The sequence below is a fragment of the Rhinolophus sinicus genome, chromosome 13 (genome assembly GCF_057876585.1).
Source record: "Rhinolophus sinicus isolate RSI-liver-muscle chromosome 13, RSI-T2T, whole genome shotgun sequence".
Classification (NCBI taxonomy): Eukaryota; Metazoa; Chordata; class Mammalia; order Chiroptera; family Rhinolophidae; genus Rhinolophus; species Rhinolophus sinicus.
In genome coordinates this window covers 57,194,244-57,221,308 of record NC_142513.1, presented here as the reverse complement: position 1 = coordinate 57,221,308, position 27,065 = coordinate 57,194,244, and the positions used below count along the sequence as shown (strand labels likewise).

The following is a 27,065-nucleotide window of genomic DNA, read 5'->3' as shown; positions in this document are numbered from 1 at the left end:
AAAATTTTTAAAATGAAAGTTTGCCCCTGGGTTTTATGCCAACTAAAATAAAAAGGGAAATATCTTCAGTTACATGATTCACATAGTCTTTAAAGAGAAAATATACCAAATTATTAAGGGAAGAACGTATTACGATAAAATACTCTGTATGGCAGATGAAACAACGTAAGGCTAGTAAATTTCCCTTTATAACTCTGGCTCAGAAACTAAGCAAACAGTCAGTTCAATGGTAAGCCAATCTCTATTTCCTTTATATGATTACTCTAAAATAAGTCATGTTCTTTTTCTTACCACAGTTAGTCATTAATCAGCAGCTCTCAAGAATCATTCTGAGTCATAGACTCTTAGTATTGAAAGAGACATTAAAGTTAATCTATTTTAACCTCCCATTCAAAGCTAGCAGATTACACACTATCCCAAAGATATCCTGCCAATGGCTAACTGCTGCTTGAAAGCATTTAATAACAAGAAGCTCACTACATTCTCAAGGCCATCCTCCCCACTTATATAGTTCTAGTTAATACCAAATTCATCCTTACATTGACATTCAACAATGGGCCATAATACCTTGACCGTCTAACGAGCAACAAAACCCAAGTTGATTTTTTATATTTAAATACCACCGACATGCCTAAATAAGTCATCTCAAAATAATATTCTTAGGATAGGTGCTGCCACGTTTTAAATTGAACTATTGTTTATGAGAACAATCAGAGCATTGTTCCAAACAAGGGGAGGCACACACATAGAAGTAAAAACTGTAAAACAAAAACAAAACAAAAAACCAACTTAATCGCGAACTCTGGCAGAAGTCATTAAGGATACTACCTCTGCCATAGATGGAATGGAGATCTCACTCGTTGATATGAATAGTGATGTATAATCACTCGACTCTACATTTCTTGTGAGCCGGCTGCAATAACATTTGTGTCATCGCTAATATTTTTTTGTACTTGGGAGCAACAGGCCAGGTAGAACAGGCTGTACTTTGCGTGAAGGCTACTTAGATCTACAAGGCTGACCCCTCCCCCACCCGATAGCCTCTGGGCTTTGTGTTCTTGGCGATTGGGGTTCTTGGCTCCAAACATCTTACAGGAACTATTGATTGTTGTTTTTGTCACAATGGTAATAACAATGGTCCATTGCATTCTATCCAGAGTTTTAAAGGCTTCTCCTGCATAGGTGCTCTCTCATTAGACTGTCATCATGATGCTACAACAACGAAAAGGCCAAAAAGATCTCATAATACAGTTGACCATAGTAATGAATCCTGAGAAGTGAAGATCTGGAATTCTAGCCTTCTCTGCATTGGTCAAGTTCTGACAAGCACAGGAATGATGCAAACAGACGCCTGAGAGACTGAATATACAACTGGACAATAAGTTGCCCCACTTCTATCTATCCACTTCCCCCCACCAACAACCTCCAACCTGAAGCCTTCCTCTTTGCTCACTACAAAGCTTTCCAGCTACCTGACGGTCTCTGACTCCCTGGTCAATACAAGTGATGGTGGCTGATTCCTTTGCTGCAGCAAACTCTCAATAAATTAGCCTCTCTGTCCTCACTAGGGTATTTTTCACTTGTTTCCAGAAAACGCAAATACCGCAAGAAGACAGTTTAAGTATCATGTTGAAGACTATAACAGACTATATTTAGGAATTATATGCTTAGGAGTTTAATTGCTTGACCGCAGGAGATAAGTCTATACTTCCAATGATACTAGAAAACTAGTTCTGGGATTGGGGACAATGAGAAAATCCCTGATTTGTGACATGTTCTCATTTCTATTATGCAAATGCTCTCACCATGGCCAATTTCAAGCTACCACTCATTTAAAAAAAAGCTTGTAAAACTCCTGAATCTTTAGTGATCATTTCTAGCAAGATGACAGGAGTGGCTCCAACACATCACAGCATATTTTTCTATTTTTTCCCCACAGTACCTAACCCTGTGCCTAATACATAGTGAATGACATATATATATATAAAACAAACAAACAAACAAAAACAGGTGGAAAATGGTAGCTATAACTATACATATAGATATAGACAGGTGAGTGATGGATGGTTGGATGGATGGACAGACACACAGACACATAACAGATAGCTTCATCTTGTTTTGAAACGTGGCAACAGCCCATCTAAATCACTCATTCAATGTGAATTAATTGAGTATCCACTATGTGCCAATTATTGTTTTAGGTGCATGGCGTATTTTGATCAAATATAAGTGATAAAGGAGTCACAGTTGAATCCAGGTATTTTGGACTGACCACCCAGAAAAATGGAATTGACATCAATTACGATTAATCTATGGGGTTACGGATCAGGTTTTGGAGAACCGATTGCAGAATATGATGAGTTTGAGATGTTTATCAGACTCTGGAGTTAGACGGTTTGAGCTCAAGACATGACTACACAATGATCAGAAATGGTACATAAGTCATGAGACTGATTAAGATTACTCAGGGATTAAAGATAACCAAGAACAGAGCCTTGAGTCATTGCAACATTAAGAGTCCAGGGACAGGAAGCAGAACTAGCAAAAGACATCAGAAAGTAGCAACCAAAGAGGTAAGGGCAACCCAAGAGGGTGCTGTCCTGGAAACCAACTGAAGGAAGCATACCAAGGACAGAGTGATCAATTTAATAAAATGCTGCTGATGGGTCAAGTGATACAGGGACTGAGAACTTGTCACCAGGGTTAGCAACGTGGAAGTAATCAATGAACTTGACGTCCACAATGTCATTGTCACTGGGTTAGGCATAAATGACTGAACAGAGTGGCTTTAAAGACAAACAAATGAGAAACAGAAACTTATAGACACAGACAATAGTTTAGTGGTTGCCAGAGGGTAAGGGGGGTGGGGGGTGGGGGGTGGGAGATGAGGGTAAGGGAGATCGAATATATGGTGATGGAAGGAGAACTGACTCTGGGTGATGAACACACAATGGGATTTATAGATGATGTAATACAGAATTGTACACCTGAAATCTATGTAATTTTACTAACAATTGTCACCCTAATAAATTTAATAAAATAAAATTAAAAAAAAAAAAAAAGAAAATGAGCATGAGTAAAAAAGTGGAGAAATCAGGTAAATAAATGGGCATGCATGCACGAAGTGAAATACTCTACAGTACTTTGCACAGAAGTATGTTCCAATATATGGTTGAATTTTAATAATTAGATTTTGCCTTGTTATACTTCTGGTAATGAACATACCATATTACATACCTGCCCCCAGATTATAAATTTCAATATTATAATAAAATTATATGTGTGTGTGTGTGTATGTGTGTGTGTATGTGTGTATAAGGGTTTTTTTTGAAGATGCTGGAGAGTGATGAAAGCCTTATGTCATGATAAAAAACATTCCCAACAAGAAAATCCCAGGCCTAGACGATTTCACTGGTGAATTGTAGCAGATATTTGATGAATGAATAATACCAATATTCTCCAAGCTATTTAATGGAATAGAAGAATGATTAACATTTTCTACCACATTTTATGAGACCAACATTGCCATGTGTGCAAAGACAATACAAAAAATAAAATTAAAAACAAGTATACCTCAAAAACACAGATGCACACATCTTTAACAAATATTTGCAAAATTACTCTAGAAAAGGATATAAAAAGAAAGTAAATCTTGGACAAATATGGTTTATCCCAGGAATGCAAGGTTGGTTTAGCATTCAATTGTGACATTCAATCGATGTCACACAAGACGAAGAATCTCAAAAACATCATACTGAGCAAAAGAAGGAGAAACAGGAGCACGTATTTTATGATCCCATTTACGTGAAATTCTGCAATGAGAAATATAATCTACCATAACAAAAAGGAATTCAGGGGTTGCCTAGAGCTAAACTCAGATAAAGAAACCGAGACTCAAAAAGGGGACCTGGGAAACTAAACATCCATAGGAAACAATGTTTCTCAATAATGGATGGTTTGACCCACAGGGGGACAGCTGGCAATGTCCGGATACATTTTTGGTTGTCACAGCTAGGGAGGTATTCCTGGCATTTAGTGGGTACAGGCCAGGCACGCTGCTAAAGATGCTACAATGCCTAGGAAGCCCCATCAACAAGGAATTATCTGGCCCCAAATGTCTGCTAGGGATCATCTCGTCTTCAGTAATTCTTTCAATGTCTCATGCCAACACACAAGTCTATCCATAATTACAGCATGAGAACCTCATAGCACAAGTTAAAAGTCATATCCCGTGTCCTTGATGAAGAAAAGAAGTCTGCTGGTTTCCATTTCACTACCTTCCTTGGAAATCCTTTTAATGTTTCATGATGGAGACTACAAATGGTCTTATCTCTATGCCAATGTTGAGCCAGTGACGAAGTATCTGTATCAGGGAGATTTGCGGGAGAGGAAGATTTCAGTTCCAGGCTATATTTTGGGGTTGATCATGAACAGCTGTTCTCAACCCATTCACGGGTGACTGAGGAGTGCCTGAGGAGTGTCAGGACACAGAAATTGATGTGTTATGGTACCTGGCAATGATTTTCTGTAGTAAATGAGATTTCAAATGAATGGTAAAATGATCCAATTTGGAAGTCAAACTGATGGTTGTTTCAATGGCCTCTTTTAGGACATCATTTCACAAAAGCTAAAAAAAAATTAATAAATTGACAAACAAATCCATGAATTGTTCTCTATGACAATATACCTGAATGAGAAAACTTACAAGAAATGGTGCCACCAGATCTTGCCATTACCTTATCTGGGGAGGGAGGGGGGGAAGTAAAAAGAATCCTATCAAAATTAAGACATGCCAGAATTTGAGAAAAATATTTAAAATAAAAGCGGCCATTCCATTTCTATTCTGCCTTCCTTCTATGCTGAGTTGCCCATTCCAAAATTCAGCTTAAATGTACTATATATATGGTTAAACTAAAAACCGCAAGTGGAAATATCACTTCTCAAACCGACCATGAGCAAGGGTCAAGCCAGTTTTTAATTGGGTGAATAATACTTTTCCAATATCAAGTTCCATAATTTTTTTTTAATGCTTTGATGAAGAAATTCCTCTCTGGAATGCTAACATAGTAATTAAAAATATTGGTAATGAGTGGGGAAAAGTTTATAAAGAAGATATTCTTCCTAAGGTTGCATACAAGAGCAAAAATTTTTGAAGCCACCTAAATTTTATCAATGTTAAGTAAATTCTACTTAGAGTTGTGAAAGCCAATTTTCTAACAATTTTAAGTAAATTGCAGTGTAATAAATGTAATGTTGGGGGAAATGCAATGGTTAGAAGCATGAAGTCTTCAGAGAAATGTGGAAAATTCTTATTAAAAACATGAAAAATCCCCAAATATATGGAACGGACTAATGAGAGGTCTGTAAAAAATGTGCATATGATTATAATCTAGAAAGAAAAATCAAAATTATAAAAGCAATAGTAGACATAGGCCCACACATTTATGGGTCATACTGCTTTTCGTGTTTTGTTTTCTTCCGGGAAATACTTTTCTATAATATGGTTAGGGGAAAAAAAAACATTTTATATGTGTGTGTGCATGTATATGTGTGTGTGTGTGTGTGTGTGTGTGTGTGCGTGTGTGTGTACACAATTATATAATTATATAATATAACATTATATTATATTGCTATAGTATAGTATATTGAATGAGAGAGAGAGAGAGAGAAAGTTAAGTTTGACCCAGAGCCTCTGCCTTCTTTCAAAATAATACCAAATGTCCAGAATTGCATTAGGAAGTTAGTAGCAATAAGGAAACCAATGAGAAGAATTTTGTAGTGCATAGAAGAACACGCATTATAATTTAAATTAGGCTGCAAAGAGGATAAGGTCAGTTGTCTTGAAACGGTAATGAGTGTATCGTTAGAAAGTCCCTCACAAGGTTAACACAGCAATTTCACGTTCCTTCTATTAATGGTCTGATCACAGAATGAAGAATTTCACCGAGGGAAGTGGCTATAGAATTGACCAAGGCAAAGTCTTCCTTCACATCCAGGGAAGTAGTTTCCCTACCGATGTCACTGCCTGATGCCTAGGAAGACCCTCTCTCCCCACACCCTTCCTACATTTCCTCTCTTGAATCCGGTCCAGAAAGCTGGGACTCATCCCAGGCTTTTCCCACTTCTTCATCCCTCACCCACTACCTCATCCAGCCCAGCATCAGCTCAGGTCTATTCCTTTTCCTGAATATCTCTTGAACTGTCTCTCTTGTTTGCTTCCAAAGCCTCTGCCCTCCTTCCAGCTATAACTATTATAGTGGCCTTCCAACTGGTTTCGCTGACCCCAGCCCTATCACAGCTGTTAAAAGAAAGATGTGATCCCATTACTTCTCTCCTTATTGTCTCCTTAAATCATATTGATGGACAACTGTTATCTTTGAAGATAAACTCCAACTTCCTTAGGATGGCTCAAAAGGCTCTTTTCACCTGACCATTGCTTGCTTCTACTACAAATCTCCTTTAAGTGCCTGAAAATCGAGTCATAGTACTAAATGGAACCCATTTTTCTCAGCTCAATTAGACTGAGTTGGAGAAAGCAGAAATACCAGCTTTCTCATTCTAAGCACTATGATAATTTTAATGTAATATAGTCTCACATTCACATTTTTAACAGCCATAGTTCACATTTTAATTACATTACATTACCAGTAAGTAAAATCTCTAAATATGTTTTATAAACCTTCTTGTACCTGAGTAATTTCTTTTTGTTTTAACCAAATGCAGGACGTCCCAATTACCCGTATTAAGTTCCACTTTTGATATTTTGCCCAGGATTCCATTTTACTAAGCTCTTTTTATACACAGATTTTGCCATGTAACACAGTAACTGCTTGTCCCAGCTTGGCAACAGCCTGAAAATCTCATTGACATGAGGCAACGTGGTGTAATTGAGGAACTCAGGATTTAGAGTGGTCTAATTCTCATTAGAACAGAGCTTAAGTTCTATTCTAATCCCACCACTGACAAGTTGTCAAGCACTTGGAATGCCACTTCAGTTGTCTCCATCTTGGTTTGCGTATCAGTAAGCTGAGTATAGCAATAATTAAGGGAAATGACAAGGGAAGGTCAGTTGCTGCTATTTTGTGCCAGACACTATACTAAATGCTTTATATACAAATATGCTGAGGAAGACACAATCATTATTCCCATGTTTCTGATGACTACAGTAAAGTTTAAAAAAAAAATAGTAATTTACCCAACATATACTCAATAAATGATGGAACTAGTGTATAGAAATGCTAAAAGGCCAATAGGTTCTTTTTTCTGAATGATCCATTGTTCAAATGGACAATTCATTTCACTGTTCCCCTACTGATGGGAATTAAGGTTGTTGCCACTTTTTCACCATTCACAAGCAGTGACATCCTTGTACATGTATTCTGTGCACCTTCTGGAATGAAATTTCTAGAAGAAGAACTTAAGGATCCAAAGTTATATTTTTGTTGAATATTATTAATCTGTGCTATAACTTTTATAATGAGAAATATTAGAAGATTTTCTCAGGAATTATATAGCACGTATCTTAGTTATCACCTCAGATCCCCTTGGTAACAATGTCAGCTCCTGAACCCCTGTGGCAAGCTTTGCCTTAAATACCATTAATTCTGCTTGGACCCCCACAGTTCTACCCCTTGGGGTTGACCAGTTGCATTCCTGGGAGGACTTCCTTCATTACTGCTAATATATAACCAGACGAACCAGCCTCGCACCCTGTTTTTATGGCTTCTCCCATAAACTTCTCATAACAAAGTTTATGAAAGTGTTTTGAGAATTATAAACCACTATGCCAAAAGGGAAGGTATATTTCTGCGATTTTTGTTGATTTCAGGGATACGCGGAAGGGTATAGTCAAAAATTCATTTCATAAAATAATCAAGATTACCTTTATTTACATTTCATTAATTGTTATCAGTCAAAGAGGAATTTTGAAATATTTTTTTTATCTTTCCAATTCTATGTTGGCCTTCAGGGAGGTGTAGTTAACTATAAGCCCCATGAAAACACCTATGGTACATTTCAGTGTCTTCCTAAGGAGTGCATGCTGGAATAAGGAACAGGATAATGTACAGGAGTGCCCCAGTGCACTCATATTCAGCACAGCACACACCACAGAGTGGAATTCCATGGTGAGATTTGAAATACGAAAGTCACAGAAGTAGCATAAAAGGAAACTAGGATGAAAGGAATTTCAAGAACTCCCTACCCCTACCCGGCATTGAAATAATTATCTTCTGCTTTACCAGGTAAATTACCTCTCCCAATTTCACACACACACAAAATAATAACATGTGGATAATTAATATTCAACTCAACCAACACTTAGTGAAGGCCTAAATTATCTCCATCTGTGTTCCCTTTTAGCACCCAGTTGTTTTCATACGACTCTCTGCTGTTATTGCTTACTTAATCACTTTTCTGGCTGAGCTATGAACCTTGGGAGACTAGAAAGCTGTCAATTCCATTCTCTGTCATATTCTTGGCACCTAACATGTCGTCTAGATTTTTAAAACATGTTTACTGAATGATGAATGAATGAAAGAATGAATGAAGATGAATTGACCACATACCTGGACTTTGCTAAGTATTTTTAATTTTCTCTACATATCCCCAGCCACAAACTTCAGCTTATACAAAGCAGATCCCTAATAAATGTATTAACTCATTAATAAAAATTATAAATTTACATAAAAATATCTAAAGCCTACCTTCTAACAACAGAGTTCAAAGGATTCTAAAATGTGCTCTTCTCATTTACATTCAGGGAACACAGGCACATAAAGAGAATTACTGCTTAATTTTTAAAATAGAAATCTTTGAGGCTGGCTGCTTCATTGGAGTGAGGACATGGTAGAGAATATTACAAATTTGCCTGGAGGGAGAAGAGATCCAAGATAGGGGGGTAGATAAACACTGTGGCTGCCTCCTTCCATGAAGACATTCAAATTGCAACTAAATTATAGAACAATCAACCTGGAGAGCCATCTGAAGTCTAGCTGAACAGAAGTTTTATAACTAAGTATATAAAGAAGAACCCATGTTGAGACTGGTAGGAGGGGCAGAGATGGTCAACAGGTGGTCCCACACTTACATGTGATAGCTAAGAATCGGGAAGGATATCTTGGCTATGGAGGTAGCCCCTGGAGAAGCTAGGGACCCCAACCCCACACCAGGCTCCCCCAGCGTACCAGTGCTAAGAAGAGGAGCCTCCACAACACTTAGCTGTGAGAAAGAGTGGGGATTTCACCCATCAGGGTGGGACAGAAGCCTGCAGAAAACCCAGAGGTCCTCTTAAAGGGCCCATACACAGACTCACGTGCTTCTAGGCACTCACCTTCGGCTCCAGCAGATGGTCACTGACCCAGGGGGCGTCAGAGATGCAGGGGGAGAGATTGAGTTGTGCGGCTTCAAAGCAAGGACCGGAGGGACAGTTGCCATTTTCCCTGTGTGGGATCCTGTTCCTGTGCAGCCATCTTTCCTGTGTTGAGCCCTCCCCAACACAGCCAAATCTAAATCTAAATTGGTATGGTGAGCTTTGCTGGGACCCCACCCTACTCAACATCGGAGGCACCTTCTCTGCAAGCAGTCAGCCCTGCCCACACTGCACTTTCTTGGAAAACCATCAGGGTCTGCAGGCCCCAGGCAGGCAGGGACTGGCCTCAGTGTGCTCTGAGACTTTTGCTGAGTAGTTCCAGGCTCAGCACTGGCACCAAACCAGAATCTACATGAACCTGGTGAACACAACTCTTCCCTAGTGACTCCCTGAGACCCTGCCTCACCCAACCTGTGTACCCCACAAGGCTTTATCAGTGGCTGAACCTTAAGGAAGCTGGTAGGTAGCAGGAGGCCTTGGGGTCTGGCTTTTTGTGGAGGTACCACAGGCCCGGTACTGGTTGTACCTGTCCTTGGTTGGCAGTGAGGCCTCTGCCATGTGCCTTGTGCCTTAGTTTAGCAAAGGCAGAACAACCATGGATCACTCTGTAGCTCCTACCAGGTAGTCCCTGGCTGGTCACAGGCAATGGGTGACATGGGCCTGCACCAGAGCCCCACCCAAGAGGCCCCAGAACCAACATTCGTGGAGATTTGCTTCAGACCACAATAGAGCACCACCCAATTAGCCCCACAAGTGGCACACACAGAGAGTATTCTGAAGAGACACCAGAGCCCACTGGGGCAAACCCCACTCAGTGAGGTAAGCCCCTAGAGAGCACCCCATAAGCTGTGGATGTGGCCAAACTTCACAGCCAGTCAGCCTGAGGGTCAACCCCAGCCACTGATGTATCAATAGCAGTCAAGAGTCAACTATAACATGAGGGCACACACAACCTACACAGGGGACATTCCTGGAGCAACTGGTGCAGGTGAGCAGGGAGACTGCACCAGGGTCCCACAGGGTACCGACTACATAAGGCCATCTGGTCAAGACTGGGAGACATAGCCGATCTACCTAACTCCTAGAAAAAAACACAGAGAGGCATGCAAAATGAGGAAACAAAGAAATATACTCTACATGAAAGAACAGGAGAAAACTCCAGAAAAAGAACTAAATGAAGGCGGCAAACAACCTACCAGACACAGAGTTTAAAACAAGGGTCATAAGGATGCGCTAAGAACTTAGTGAGAACTTCAATAAAGAGATAGTAAATATTTAAAAAAGGACAGAAAAGACATAAAAAAAGAACAAGTCTGAAGTGAAAAATACGATAACTGAAATGAAGAATGCACGAGAAGGAATCACCAGCAGACTAGACGAAGCAGAGGATCGAATGAGTGTGTTGGGAGACAACGCAGCAGAAAACACCCAATTGGAACAGCAAAAAGAAAAAAGAATCCCAATAAATGAGGATGGTTTAAGAGACCTCTGAGACAACATCAAGCATAACAACATTCACATTGTGGGGGTACCAGAAACAGCAAGAGATTGAGAACCAATTTGAAGAAATAATAACTAAAAATTTTTCTAACATGGTGAAAGAAATAGACATATAAGCCCAGGAAGTGCAGAGAGTCCCAAACAAGATGAACCCAAACAGGCCCACATCAAGACACATTAAACTTAAAATAGCAAAGTTTAAAGACAAAAAGAGAATCCTAAATGCATCAAGAGAAAGGCAACTAGTAACTTATAATGGAGCTCCCATAAGATTGTCAGATGATTTCTCAACAGAAGCTTTGCAAGCCAGAAAGGAATGCCACAAAATATACCAAGTGATGAAAAGCAAGGACCTACAATCAAAAGTACTCTACCCAACAAGGCTATCATTTAAAAATCAAAGGACAGATAAAAAACTTCCCAGACAAGGAAAAGCTAAAGGACTTCATCACCACCAAACCAGTATTATAAGGAATATTATATTAGAGGTACTTCTTTAAGATATATTAAAAAAATAATAATAATAAAAGACAAAAAATATGAATAATAAAATGGCAATAGCTACATATCTACCAACAATTACTTCCATTGTAAATGGATTAAATGGCCCAATGGAATAAATAGTCCAATCGAAAGACATAGGGTGGCTGAATAGATAAGAAAACAAGACCTTCATATATGCTGCCTAAAAGAGACTCATGTCAGATCAAAAGACACAAACAGACTGAAAATAAAGGGATGGAAATAGATATTTCATGAAATAAAAAATAATAATAATAATAATAATAATAATAATAATAATAATTTTAAAAGGCTGGTGTAGAATTACTTATACCAGACAAAATGGAGTTTAAAACAAAGGCTATAACAAGACACAAAAAAGGATCCAGTAATCCTACTTCTAGGTATTTATCTGAAGAAACCCAAAACACTACTTTGAGGGAACATTTGCATCCATACGTTCATTGCAGCATTGTTTACAACGGCTAAGATGTGGAGGCAGCCTGGGTGTCCATCGATGGATGAATGGATAAACAGGAGGTAATACATATATACAGTGGAATATTGCTTGGCCAGGGAAGGGAATGGGCTCTTGCCGTCTGCAGCAGGATAAATGGACCTGGAAGGTACTGTGCTGAGTGGAGTGTCAGACAGAGAAAGACAGATGCAATGTGATTTTACTTACATGTGGAATCTAAAGAACAAAATAAACAAACAAAACAGAAGCCAAGTCCTAGGTACAGATAATATTTTGATGGTGGCAAGATGGGGGGTTTGGGGAGATGAAAAAGGGGAAGGGATTAAGAAGTATAAATATGTTGTTACAAAGTAGTCATGGGGATGTAGGGCATAGCATAAGGAATATAGTCAATAATATTGTAATAACTATGTATGATGTGAGATGGGTACTAGATTTATCGGGGCGATAGATGGGAGAGGGTTTGGGGGGCAGGGTGAAAAAGGTGAAGAGATTAAGAAGAAAAATTGATAGTTACAAAATAGTCACAGGGATGTAAAGTAAAGCACAGGGAATATAGTCAATAATATAGTAATCACTGTTTAGTGCCAGGTGGGTATTAGACTAGTCAGGGGGATCATTTCTTATATAAATGTCTAACCTTCATGCTGCCCATCTGAAATTAATATAAAATAATACTGAACATCAACTGTAATTGAAAAATTGAAAGGAGGGTACAGCAATAAGAGGTTCAAATTTCCAGGTATAAGACAAACAAGTCACGGGGATGTAGCGTACAGCAGAGGGAATATAGTCAATAATATTGTGATAATGTGGCACAGTGTCAGATGGTGGCTGGACTTATCATGGTGACCACTTCTTTAGGTCTATAAACATTGAGTAACTATAGTGTACACCTGAAACTAATATAATATTGCATCTTAGCTAAAGTTTAATTAAAAAATTTTACACAATATATAAATTAAACAGTTGGTTAAAAATTGGCTGGACAAATAGAATCATCGCCTGCTCTTCATGGTGAGGGAGGGTACTGTTGTCTGGGGTCCACTCCATTTCATAGAATGAGAACATCTTGTGGATAACTCTTTCATAATCTGGTCTCTGCCTTTCTCAGCACATTTGTAAAGAGATGCTACACTACCAAACTCAGTCAGTCACACACCAAGAAGCAAAGAAAGGCATCTCCGGTTTGGCCCGTGCTTTTCCCTATGCTGCAAGGTAATGAAAACCCAGGATTAAATCAATCCTTTCTTTGGTTTCTATCTGTTCCTTGAGGGTATCTGGCTTATTGCATTTACAGTGATCACATGGGGAGAATAAGATTTAAGAGATAAGCCATCTCTTCTCCTTGGTCCTTAGAAGCCAAATTATTTTTAAAGAATCAGAGGTCATTTGAGGCTCATTGGATTATCCCAAGTGCCAGATTCTGTCCTTCCTTTTGATACAAGGAACCATGTTCTTGATGGGCATTAAAAATTCACAGCTCCCAGAGCTTTAGTTATCCCAGGAAAGGCCCCTGCTGGCAACCTTATTAGCATGTCTGCCTCTTGGTTTTTATTTAATTCCTTTTAATATTCTATCATAAGGCTGACAGACATTCTGGAATTCAGGACTAAGAATTGAGGGAAATATTTCAATGCCTCATTAAGCCTGCAGTGCAGTAATAAACGGCTCAAAGTGTGCTTTGAGGTCATATACAAAGAAACTGAAAAATACAAAAGAACAGCAAAGCATCACCTGTTGAATCACAGTCAATGGGAAAGGAAAGGGAATTGACCTGAACAGTTCAAATAGTGGCTCATGCTAAAATCTACAAAGGAATGACGTGGCATTTCGATGGCAAAACAGGTGTTTGGAAAAGTGTCCTCTTTTCTAAGCTCTGGAGAGAGGAAGGTTGTTAGAGAATATGGGTGTGGGAAGAAAACAACAAAATGCTGGCACGGATCAACAAAATGTCTTCCTATTCGGGACTACGATCAACTTTCAAGTCACATTTCCAAATAACATCTCCTATTAGCACACAGAATTTCTGGGAGCAACGTCTTTGCCCTAACAGAGAAGTGAGAGTGCCCCAACTTTCCTTTCTTGTCCCCTAATCCTTTCTCACCTCCCTGCTGACCAAGGCTGGTCTAAATCGGTGCTTGGGATCTTGTTAAAATGCAGATCCTGGGGCAGTCGGTGGGGCCCAAGATGGTGCAATTCTAACAAATCCCAGGCGAACGTGACCCTGCTGCTCTCTGTCTAAACAACCACCTGTGCAAGGAAGCATCCTGCAAAGATTAGCGTCCTAAGGTATTCACAGAAGATTTAGGCTGAAGTAACTCCAGTCCATTCTTAATGACATGAATCATTGTTCTTCAGAAATAGCCAGCAGTTTACAGACTTCGTTGGATTTTCACAAAGGCAAGCCAAGCACTTCTAGAGCTGATTCAGGAGCAGAAACTAAAAAGCTGAGAAGGGCCCCCTGGAGAGCTTGGATTCAATAAACAAAGGCATGAGATCTTAAACTTTTGGGGGGTGTTCTTAGACTCTTTTGTTCTCCAGGCAATCATGACCTTGAGGTACCCCAGGAGCTAGAAACAAACAAACAAACAAACAAAAACATCTTTTAACCGTCACTGGGCTATTAGACCATTTTTAAAATAGGAAGTCAATGACCTAAAAGCACGGATGTTCTAAAAAAAAAACCGAAAACCTCTCATTTTCATGATCATGAGATGGAGAGAAAACAAGACCTGTTATAATATGTTTGGGGCTTCACAGCATGGAGAGATGAAAAAAACAAACAAACAAAAAAAACAAAACCCTGTTTTTGGTTCTTGGGCCTATATGTTCTATATCTTCTTGCCTGGCTCCCGGCACTAGATTGCACAATATCTCCCCCAAATTCACAACCTTCCCAGTCCCTTAGAATGTACCTTATTTGGAAACAGGGTCAGTCGCTGCGGCTGTAGTTAGTTAAGATGATGTCATACTGGGTTAGGGGAGCTCCTAATCCAATGTGACTGGTGTCCTTATAAGGGGAGGGACACACAGAAGCAGAGACCCACAGTGGGAAAGCCAAGTGATGACACAGGAAGAGAGCCATACGTCCATAAGCCGAGGAACAGCAGGATTTCCTGTACTACCAGACGCTACGAGAGGGGTGAACCAGATTCTCCCCTGTAGCGTTAGAGAGAACACAGCACTGCCAAGACCCTGCCAGCCTCCAGCACTAGGAGAGAATGAACGTGTGTCATTTTTAGCCACCTCATTTGTGGTCCTTTGTGATGGCAGCTCCTGGGAGCACACACCCAGCCTCCCTTCTGGACCACAGCAGGGCACCAGTGCAAGAGGTCCCACACCCCGCTGCAGTCTCTAATTCTCTGTAGGGGCCTCGTTCCCTAAAGTCAGGCGAACACAGTGTGAAGGAGAGAACGCAGGTAGCCTTCAAAGCCGAATTCAGATAATTTAATTTCTTCTATGAAATTCACCCCTATTAAGCCATCGTCAAATAGCTGTAGTGCTTAGTTCCAACATTTAAGTTTTTCTAATCTAATCTAGGCCTTTTGGAAACACTGCTATACTTGGCGCTGCAAAAGGATTTTGCGGGAGCGCTCACTGGAACACCTGTGAGTGGCGATGGAAGAAGAACTGGGCAGAGAAGGACGTTGAATCGCAATGCAGTTGCAACAGAGCCCCCCAGCCAATCGTCTAGGGAGCTCTGGAGCTGGAATGGCCTTTTGGAGTTTTCCCAACTGAGACTTGGGAGCCACGCGTTTGTACCCCCCACAGAGATCAGCCACTGCACGCAGGCAGCTCGCACACACAAGCCACAGTTCTGGTCAAAGACACTTCCATCAGCTACAGACAATTTCTGGTGATGGCCACAAGGGAAGAAGTGCCTGGGCCCTGAAGAGGGATCTAGAAGGTTCACTGCAGCGTCCCCCAGGTGTGCAGGTAGAAGTCTTCCTGTATAAGCATCACTTGTTATTCAAATGTGGCCACGTGACATTCCACACCTTGACCGGAATTACCTTACTTGGGAAAAGAGTGCGTTAGATGCTTTCAAATCATGTCTATACTGGCAAGTCTGAAAGGTCTCAGCACTGCATTCTTAGGCGTTTCTCTCTCTCCCCCACGCACTGTTCCTGTCCACCCATCACAATGATCCTTCAAATCTGCATGTGAGAACGGCTTCTGATCACATTTGGGCCCTGGTGACTTCTCTTCTGGTTATCCTGGGACAGTGAGAATAACGAACTGCCAGCCTGACACTCACCATTCGTTCAGTTGTTCCCTTATTTATTCTTCCAGTCGTCAGTCATCACACATTTTCAACGCCTACTTTAGACTAAACTATGCATTGAGTAGAAAACCAAAAAAATGAGGAGACACTAAAAGGCCTTGCGGTCGCGATAAGGAGTTGGATTCATCGAGGCATCAGGAAGACATTGTAAGTAGTTCTGTGACTTGACTAGGTTTGGGTTGTGGAAAGGTCCCTCTGTTGGCAGTAGAAGGATGGGTTGCTGCAGGATCCAGAAAACAAGGGAGGCAGTTTGCAGGTGGGGAATTTAAACACCAGTTGAGTCACTCTTGAGACCTCAGCTGAATCACCCTCTCTGTCCTTCCTCTAAGACCTACTCTGCTGCCCCACAAGTAAATTGCCAGGGAGCATGCTGACATCTTCTTGGGTGGGAATACCTCACATTACCCTCCCACGTGGCTCGGTCACCTGCCCTTGGATGTGCAAACACATATGAATGTGACCCCAGGTCACGAGCGCTCAGTGTGAAGCACGCAGCTGTCCTCATAAACTGGACACCTCTCAAAAATGAACCCCCAAAGGCTATATCATTCCGTTTTGGCTATTTCGCCTCAAAAGTCTCAATCGCTTTGGGCCAGTTCCTAATAGCTAAAGTAAATCTCTCAGTGGGTAGGACTTCCACGTTAAATACAAATTATGGATCGAAGTATATAACCTAGCAGAAGAGACTATATCCCAAAGAAATAAAAACAGGGTTGTTGTTGTTTTTTTAATTATCCGACTATAGACTGGAAAACAGAAGAGAAAATATCATATTAATAATAATTATTTGAAAGTAACAGCTTATGTTCTTTAAGGCAGTTCCAACATAAATGTCACTGTAAGAAATGATATTTCATTTCAATACTAACAAATGAGGTCCTTAGTGTGCTGGGGGAGAAATGATTGGAACTACTTTAAAGCTGCATTAACCAGAGAAACTGCAAAAATATTTATATTCTTATGAAGGCAGGAAGGAATGCCCCTCGTGGGTGTATTTAAGTGTCTTCCATCTTTTGGATAAACGGTAATGCTAAACAAAGAATGGAAAGATGACCTTAGAGTAATAACCTCAGGACCAACTGGGACTCAGCTTCTCAATGTACAAAAGTCATTTGCAATATGTTCAGGATGGAAATTTCTCTACTGCTTTATAGCTCATAGACTTCATTATATATCTCAAACAAAAATCACCACAACAGCCAGCTCTGGGCTGGCTTCCTTCCTGGGGGGTGGCCTCCCCACTCATATGTAAAATTACTCAGTATCTTCTGGGTAAACTGTCTGTAGTCCTGCTCAGTGACTCTGCAATGTTTGGAACGGCAGAAAAACAAAGGGAAAGAGAAAACAAACCCATTCGGAGAGGACTTTCACATACAGAATGGGACTGTGAAGGCAAAACCAGGTCTGGCACTGACAGGGCTTCCTCTGGCTGCTTCCTTCTCCATTCTTTCTGACAGAGACCCCATGCAAAGGCCACCTGGGAAATTTCTCACGGCAACTGCTGAGCTCCTATCTGAAAGCTGTCCCATTGGGCAAGCCTCTTTCATGCTTTGTCCTTTCCAACAGGCACTGTGTATGGAAGACGGAGACTTGGTGAGATCCTGAACCTATGAATCATTTATGTAGTTCTCAGATAAGACCTGCAAAGGGCTTTGAATTTCCTGGTGATTTCATGAATGGCATCAATAGTGATGTGACTGGAAGCTGTGAGCTTGAATTGGCATTTGGAGAAACAAAGTCAGTGAAAGTCACCACCCATCCAATAAATCTGTGACAGTTACAGGGAGTTGTCTTTTAAACAAGTAACCGGCCCCTTTCATCAAGAGGCGTAGAGCTAGAGAGACACAAATCCATATCTTTAAGGTCTTAGAGTCTCAATATTCTAGGCTTACTTTTTCCAACGCGATGGCTGTTGATTGTCAAAGAGAGTGAAAGGATTTCTGGTCATATAACCTGCAAGGTCAATCACCCATGCATTCTCTTTTGGCCTTCACACAAAGCTCGTGTAGCCGGGAAGAGAGGAATCTTTATAACTACCTGCATTTGATGTATGAAACTTAAAGTTTCATAGAGGTAAGTCGCTTGCAGGGCTGCTGGCAAGTGGAGTGAGGTCTCTTGATGCCCATGCCCCTCCAAAGACCTAATCCTCCTTATTCTGCATCGACATTCATGTACGTAAAGATGAATGAAGCCGAAGAGTTGATTAATTCAGTAACAAAATGATTCTTTCAAGCAACTATTCAGACCAACTGGCTAACAGAATGAATGGGCCAAAATGGGCGGTTCGGTAGCCTCGTGTGGAAAAACCTCTTTGGCCAGGTGGGAAGTTAGATTCTGCTCGTCACCTGTCACTTATTGTGCTCCCTGTGATAGGGAACAGATTTCTACGTATGGGGTTGTGCTGATGGCAAGCATTTCCTGGCTGTTCCGGGAAGGCATCAAAGCCCCACAAATGAGCTTTACCGCTGGTGAAACCCAGGTTTTCCTGGGTTTGAACGGAAGTCAGGGAGGAGTGGTCTGTCAGTTTGCCTAACAAATTCAAAAGAGGCGATTACCCCAGGGCTGTCACAACATCCCTTATTTATGCTTCTCTAGTGGGGAGTGAGAAGACCTGATGTAGCAGCTCTCCAGCAGCTAGTGCAGTTCACAGAGCTGTAGGAAGGATGTGATTTATACGCGCCCTTTCCCTCGACACTACAACATGAGTCCTAGTGCCTCCCGTCTCGGGGAGACCCACGTCGTGCACACACTTCTGTGTGCCCCGGTGACAGCAGGATACAGAGAGCTGCTGACGGAAACAAGCCCAGAAGACAGAGAGACACAACACATATGCACTGACAGTATCTACGCAGCGACCTACACCCTGTATGATGCACATGGGACTGGTGAGTCTCCTTGTTGTAAAGCATTCCGTGCACACAACAGGGCCAGGCAGAGGCGTCATAAAAGCTGGGGCTGCCTGTCTGACGGAGGCTCCCTGCCACTTGCTGGCAAGGGCAGATGATTGACAAACCAAATCAGCAGGCACGCACGAATGGCTTCCAGGATCAACATAGATTGTGCTGCCGGTGAAGGCAATCACTGAACCAGCTCTTGCACAAGGTCAGGGAGCAGGGCCAGAGAGCTCCCGTCCTACAGTGGACAGAAGCCTGGGTATCCTGCAGCGCCACGTACCTGGTAGGGGCCCTGGTTACAGCCACAGTAGCTGCTCTCCATGGTGTAGCTTCTGGACACGCCCATCTCTCTCCACACCACCACCCGCGCCGTGGAGGCTCGCGATTTCTCCACAAGGAAGCTGCAGCTGCTCATTGTGAATGCCGGTGCTAGCTTATCGAGGATTTTGGGAAGAGTCTATAATAATAATAATAAAAAAAATCAGAATGTGATGAGTTGCACATGACTGGGGATACACATCATAAAAAAGTAACTTCTTGATATTTATTAAGCATCTCACTACATCAAACATTTAATACATGCTACTACACATCTTATATCAACCCTAAGAAATGGATACCATTTAAAAAAAAATCGTTTTCAACAAGACGAAACTGAGCCCTAGAAGGTATAGAAAGAAATAGCTTAAGTCTAACTACAAAGTGGCTGGAACGAGACCCAGATATCAACCTGGCCCACTTCAAAGGCTGTGATCTTTCAACTCCATCTTTTTGTATCACTGGGGACCAAAAGTGTACACACACTCCATCGGCCTTATACATTGCTGTGTTGAGCCTCATGGAGAATACAGGCTTCGTAAAGACCTGAAACTTAGAGAGACTCCACCCAGCCTCACTGTTTCCTAGCGCTGAGTAAAACTAAGAACTGTACCCTTAACTCAGTCACATGGACCATTGATAACTCTTGAGCAGAAACACGTATAAAGTTCACTTGTTTCCTGAGAGAGCGTAACTGCCAAAATGAACGTTTTAGCCTCATCCTCTGATCCATAAGTCTGTAGCTGGACCAATTAATTATAAAACTCCTAAAAATCCATTCTGTCTGGGTTCGTAGATCCCAACTTTTGCTAGGGTGGAAAGCTTTGTGTGAGACCACTTACTCTCCATTTAGAGGACATCTGCAAATGCTTGCCACTCTCTGATTGACAGAGAGGGGGCTTCCAGGCACTGGACCGCCCCTTGTCCCCAAGGATGGTGACTCAGAGTTAGTATACGAAGACTTTGGGTTAGCAGAAATACTACCTGTAGACAGCCCAAAACTTTTGTGACATCAACAAGAGGGTTTTCTCACTTCACTGTTGATAGACTCTCCACAAACTAACACACATTCTAAAATTATATACATTAGATAACAATAAAATTTCAGGCTTTTGAACAAATTGTAGGAGGAAGGTAGACAAGCAGAATGTATTGATGTGTACATGAATTAAGAAATTGTTTTCACAGTCTCAAAGACATAGAGGAAAACCTGAGGGTCGCTAGATGGGGAGGGTGGGGATAAGGGGAAAGGTGAGGGGATTAGAAAGCACAGTCAGTAACCACAAGATTGCCACGGGGATATGAACGTCAATTTGGGGAATGTAATCAATAATGTTGTAAAGATTCTGTAGGGTGTCAGATGGACACCTGTCTCATTAGGGAGACCACCTCAGGGATGGTGTAGATGCCTGATCACTGCACTTACACCTGAAGCTGAAGCTGAACAATAATGAATGTCAACTACAATTTATATATATATATATATATATATATATATATATATATATATATATATATATATGTTTAGTTACAAGAAGCGGAGTACAGCATTAGGAATAGAGACAGTGGAAATGTAACGGCTGTATGTGATGTCAGAGGGGTAGTAGATTGGGGGGAGGGGAGTTATCACTGTGTGAGGGATAAAAATGATAAATGTTTAACTATTACATTGTTTTGTACACCTGAAACTAATAAAAAAAATGTTAAAATGAAAAACAAAAGAAAAAGAAAAACTGGATACATTTGACCAATTAAAAAAATTTTTTAAAAAAAGAAAAATTGTTTTCAAAGAAATGGACTTTTGTTAATTTCTACAACACTGAGCAGAGATTTTAATATCTCCAGTTCTTCTCAGTGCTTCAATACTGCTAATTATATTAATATACACATTAATACAGTTGCTAATTATATTATAAATTACAAATCACAGATAGATAAGTGTATATTAATGTGATTATTACTATAATTAACTCTGATCTCTACATTCCCACATCCTCCAGACCTACAGCATTATTTAAACAAGGGAGATACAAGACTCATTTCCCCTCAGCTGAGTTTCTACAGTTGCCCCCTGTGGATGTCATCTATCCACTCTTGTCCCTCTCTCCTGAGATCCCTCATCCCATTTTGCTCCTTCAAAATTTTCCTCACAATTACCATTACATCATTGTTTATGTAAATAGTTATCTATTTTCTCTCTTTTTCTGCAGCCTAGAAGTTCCACCAGGGCAGGTCCGTGTCTTGTTCGCCTGAAAATCTCTGCCCACGAAGCCAGGCTGCTCATTGAGCGTTCTCCAGAATTATCCGCTGTCATCAATAGAATCTGCTGATCCAGACCCTTATGGGACTGGTTCATAGACATAAATAAACTATTTACACATACTGCATCTAAAGGGATCGAGAATACTCGAAAGTAGTTCTAGCTTCTCAGTGTTTGACCTTGATGCAGAAAGTTTCATGTGACATCATCTCAATGATCTTTCTTTTCTTACTGAAGTGAACCGGGTTTGCTTAGCTGATACAGCGTCTGTCCAAATGACCGCACAATCAAATTAATAGCGTGTGTCCTGCAGAGCTTTACAAGCTATCCCTGGAGCCCGGAGGATGTGAGATTTACAGGGTGCAATTGAAGGACTCCTCTTATATCTCCACAGTGATGGTTTATCCATTCGGTAAATAATGGACCCCAAACTAGGGCATATACAGTAAAGTCTTCATTCCATTTCCCTTTTGGTTTCATACAAACGGATCTACGCCAGAGGAAGAAATGAAGAGACTGATAGCCAGGATACCTGGAGAGTGTTTGTTTGTTTGGGTTGGTAAATGAACAGGAAATAGATGAACTCTAGATAGGAATGGATTCCCTGGTGCCTTGTTTCCAGGACATGTCACAGGTTGGGAGGTGACAATTGGCCTGAGACATTCAACTGTTCCCCTGCCACCTCTTGTTTTGTGCCCTTCATCTCAGAATCCAAAACCTGAAATTTATAATATCTTTTCACTGGATGCTTACTATGGATTTTATATACAGGAATTCATTGTATCATCACAAGTCTTTGAGGTAAATTCTGTTATGATAGATAGAGGCCAGAGAAGTATCTTCTCCCCCCCTCCCCACACCCCACACCCCGCCAGTGGTCTCAGAGCTAATAAGGACAAAGCCATAATTTCAACCCAGATGTTCTAATGCAGATCATATGAGCTTAACAACCATACAAACTGCGTCTTAAACAAGGTCTTACTATGTCCCACAAGAGTGTAAAGGGGTTTAAATAGGATATAATATGTCCGATGTGACATAAGCATCCAATATATTGTAATATTATTTATAATTACTATACACATATCCCATGGAAAACTCACTTCTTTGTGTGGCTCCTTTTCATTTTCTAAAAGTAGCCTTCAAAATGCATATTAAAGAACCTACAGAGGAGCAGAGAGCTGCCAACACAGCCCAGAACCCTGCCCAGACACTAAATACCAAGCGCCATAGAACCGGCATTAAAAGGAGCAAGGGCAGAGCCAGACAGGTCAGGGCTAAGACTCTAGTTCCCTCAGGTACTTCGTGTGTGACTTCAGATCAGCTCCTCAGCCTCTCTGAAGCTCAGGCCCATCTGTGAAATGGGAGAACTGACATGTCCCTATTAGAGTTGCTCAAGAGATAAATGAGAGAACTCACATTGAGGGGGTGACACAGCAGCTGGCACCTAGCATGGTCTCCACACAGACCTGGCAGGGCCATAGAGACTATTCCAGAAGCGGCCTCAAGAAAGAGTCTTCTGCATCCTAACAGACACTGAATCCCATTCGTCCAGTAGCAGTGGAGTCGAGTGCAGCCACACAGATGGGGGAAGGGTTCTGATTCAATAAATCTGGTTTCAAGGCACATCGTAGGAGTCTGAGTTGAATTTTAATTCGTCTGCTTTTTGCTGACTCTGCTCAGCCCTGTCTGGTTTCCCAAATTCAACAAAGATGGACCTCTCAGAGATACGCAGACTAAGAACTCACTAGAGAGCTCCTAGCTCAGAGGTTATCTCCAGGGAGGAACCCTCCCTACCAGGAAAATGCAAGGTCCCTATGTCAGCCCTACAGAACTCAAAACGCGCTTCTCTTTTCTCGGGATGAAGCACATGGCAAGGGCACGGGCGGGGGTAGGTGTCAAAGTATGAATTCTGGATTCCCACCGTATGGATTCACATTGAACAGGTCATTTAACTTGTCTAGCACCCAGTTTTGTCACCAAAGAAGGGGGAAGAGGGCAATAATAGTCCCACTCTTGAGAGAGTAAAGCATTAGAATCCTCAATAAATGGGCGTGATTATTGCCATCTTTATTGCACTGGTCAGAGCAGATTGCTGATGAGTGAAGGAAGAGAGGGAAGTCACTCTGCTCAAACAGTCAACCTTCCAAGATGAAAACAAGCACCTCTCTTTGGATTGTGTGTTTCCCACATTTTAACTCAGCGAATCCCATGCTCCAAGCTTCAAACAGAGACGTATTCACTATCTCTTTAATTCTAAACTACAGAGCAGTTTGACTCATGGTTTTATTCCTGTCTTGATACAACACATTTTTTAAAATAAGCTCACTGAGCTCAGAATCTAAAAGTTTGGGTTTGAATGCTCAACCACCAGGGTCCCATTCCCACCTCTTTTGCTAACTATTCGTATGTAACTGTCAACAATCTATTTAATCTCTGAGTCTCCTCGTCCTCATAGGTGAAATGGGATGTTACTCAAAGTACCTGTTCATTCCACAAACACCTGTTAGTCGTCTTCTGTTACCGTCCACTATTCTAGAGTACAGAGCAGTTGGGAAGATTCAGTGAATTAGTGTATAGAAAATGCTTAGAAAAGTGCCTGGTGTGGGCCTATCCCTGTATGAGCAGGGTCCATACTTACTGTCTTTGCAACTCCTGACAACTGCAAAGTTAGGAAATGGACCAATGCCAGGAAATGTCTCCATCCAGGGCCACTTCCCAGGCAGGAGTCCAGACCTGCTTTCAACTCCCCTCCTCCATCACTGAGACCCATGACCGGCCATTAAAACTCTTTGAGGCTCAAGTCTTAATTATGACAGAGTTCATGTCATTCTACTTCTTCAGATTTCTCTCGAAGTCAGACTTAAATTGAAAATCATCTGTGACATGTGTTCTTCTTTGTGGAATGGCCTAAGACCATGAGTCAGGTTTATCCCTCAAACATTTGTCTGTTGAAGCCAAAGGATTATCTACCCAACTCTGCACCAAGAGAAACTTAGTCAATCCTTTCTGTTACCTCGTAATGTTTCTGTTGTTCTGCTTATTATTTTACGTTTTAACTTTCTGACAATCGGCCTCTCTCCAGACTATTATTTTTTAGCAAAAGAAGCCCATGCCTTACTCAACTTTGTTACATAAATGCCTAGCACAGCACTTGATACCTGGAAGATACCAATGCAAGTTTGCTTTTTAAGAATATAAATCAGCTTTACTGAGGTATGTGTCCAGTTTCATGACTGATGATTTTAGTAAGTGTATACAGTTTTGCAAACATCACCACAACCCAGTTTTAGAAATTTCATCACTCTAATATGCCTTTCATGCTTATTTCTAGTCAATCCTTCCATGGTAAACTCTGGTCTGCTTTTTTGACTTCACAGAGTTTCATTTTTTTCCAGAAATTTTATATAAATTAAATTGTACATTTGCTTTTGTTCCTGACTTATGTTGAAGTTGATCTGTGTTGTTGCACTTATCCATAGGTTGTACCATTTTTACACTGCCACCAGTGAGAAAGAAATGTTCCAGGTCTGAACACCCTTCCCAAACACTCAATATTTCCTGTTTTTGTGATTACAGACATTCTAGTGATTGTGTAGTGCTATGCCATAATGGTTTTAATTTGCAATTACCTAATAAATAATGATATTGTTAATATTGACCATGTATATATTGTCTTTCAGGTGTTAAATCATGTCTTTTGCCCATTTTTTAAAAAATTGGGTTGTTTTTCTTCTTACTGACTTGTGAAAATCCACATATTCTGGATACAAGTCCTTTATCAGATACACGATGTGCAAATATGTTGGCCAGTCTGTAGTTTGTCTTTCCACTTTCTAAATAGCGACTTTTGAAGAGAAAAATAGTAAAAGTTTGATAAAGTCCCATTTATCACATTTTTTCTTTTATCGTTTGCACTTTTGGGATGCTAGCTAAGACAGCTTTGATAGAAGATGACAAAAATATGAAGATTTTCTAGTAGGTTGCATTCTATAAATTTCATAGTTTAGTTCTTACATTTAGGTTTGTGTGGTTTTTTTTGCAATTATTCTGTAATTTATTCAACAAATTGTTCATTTAGATTAATTTCTTTTTTTTTTCTTTTTTTTATAATTTATTTTTTTAATTTATTGGGGAAAACAATTGTTAGGTTTATGGTCCATTTCAAGTTACAATTTTTGTGTGTTGCTAAATAAAGGTCTAAACTCATAGGTTGCCAGATGGCTATCTACGCATAACTGTTGCAGTGCTATTTGTTGGATAGACTGTCCGTCCCCCATTGCATTGCATTGGCATCTTTGTCAGTAATCAATGTGATCAAAAACCACAAATGCATGAGTGTATTTCTGCTCTCTATTCTGTTCCATGGATCTACATGTCTCTCCTGACACCAATACCACACTTTCACGATCACTGTAGCTTTAGAGTTTTGAAATAATGTGAAGAGTTAAAATCATGTAAAATAAATCTTCCGACGAAATAATGTGAAGAGTTAAAATCATGTAAAATAAATCTTCCGACTTTATCCTTCTCTTGTAAAATCTCTTTGGCTATTCTAGTTCCATTGCCTTTTCACATAAATTTTAAACTAGCTTCTCAATATCAACCAAAAAGCCTGATGAGATCTTGATAGAAATTGTATTGATTCATAGAAAAATCTGGGGAGAATGACCATCTTTAAAACATTGAGCCCTCTAACCCGTGAACCTGAAACATCTCTCCATTTATTTAGGTCTCCTCTAATTCCTCTCCACAATGTTTTGTAGTTTCAGTGAACAGATAATATACTTTCTTCTGTTTATTTCTAATTGACACGTTCTTTTGGATATTACTACAAGTGGATGTTTTTCTTAATTTCAATTTCTGGATGGTTCACTGCTAGTACACAGAAATAAAATCAAGTTTTACATTGACCTTGTTAAATGTCCTTATTAGTTCTAGCAGTTTATTTTGTAGATTGTTAGAATTTACTACAGCAAATGCTGTATCACCTGTGAATAAAGACAGTTCTGCTTTTTTTCCACTCAGTTTCCCTTTAATAGTTTTCTTGTCTTATTGAACTAGCTAGAATATCCAGTAAAACATTAAACAGAAATGGTAAAAGCATTCTTACCTTGTTCCTTATCCTACAGGGAAAGCATTCAGTCTTTTTACCATTAAGAATGATGGTAGCTACGGGACTTTTTTCAGATGCTCAATTTCAGATTGAAGAATTCCTTCTATAGTCCTAGTTTGTTGTGAGGTTGTGTTTTGAATGGATATTTAGCTTTGTCAAATGCTTTATCAGCATCTATTGAGATGATGTAGTTTTTGCCATTTGCTTATTTACAAGGAGTAGAACAGTATGTGATTTTTTATGTTAAACCAATCTTGAATTCATGAGATAAACACCACTTTGTCGCAGTGACTAATGATTTTTATACGCTGCTGGATATGATTTGCTAATACTTTGTAAA

The 27,065-nt window shown here is 40.4% G+C and overlaps 1 protein-coding gene across 1 annotated transcript in view; it reads right to left on the bottom strand.

The window, feature by feature from the left end:
* AGBL1 (AGBL carboxypeptidase 1) overlaps positions 1-27,065 on the bottom strand; it is a 532,929-nt gene that overhangs the window by 227,997 nt on the left and 277,867 nt on the right. The window contains exon 20 of the mRNA XM_019726713.3: positions 19,312-19,488. Coding sequence (XP_019582272.3) covers positions 19,312-19,488 — 177 coding nt within the window. The remainder of the gene's footprint in view (positions 1-19,311; positions 19,489-27,065) is intronic.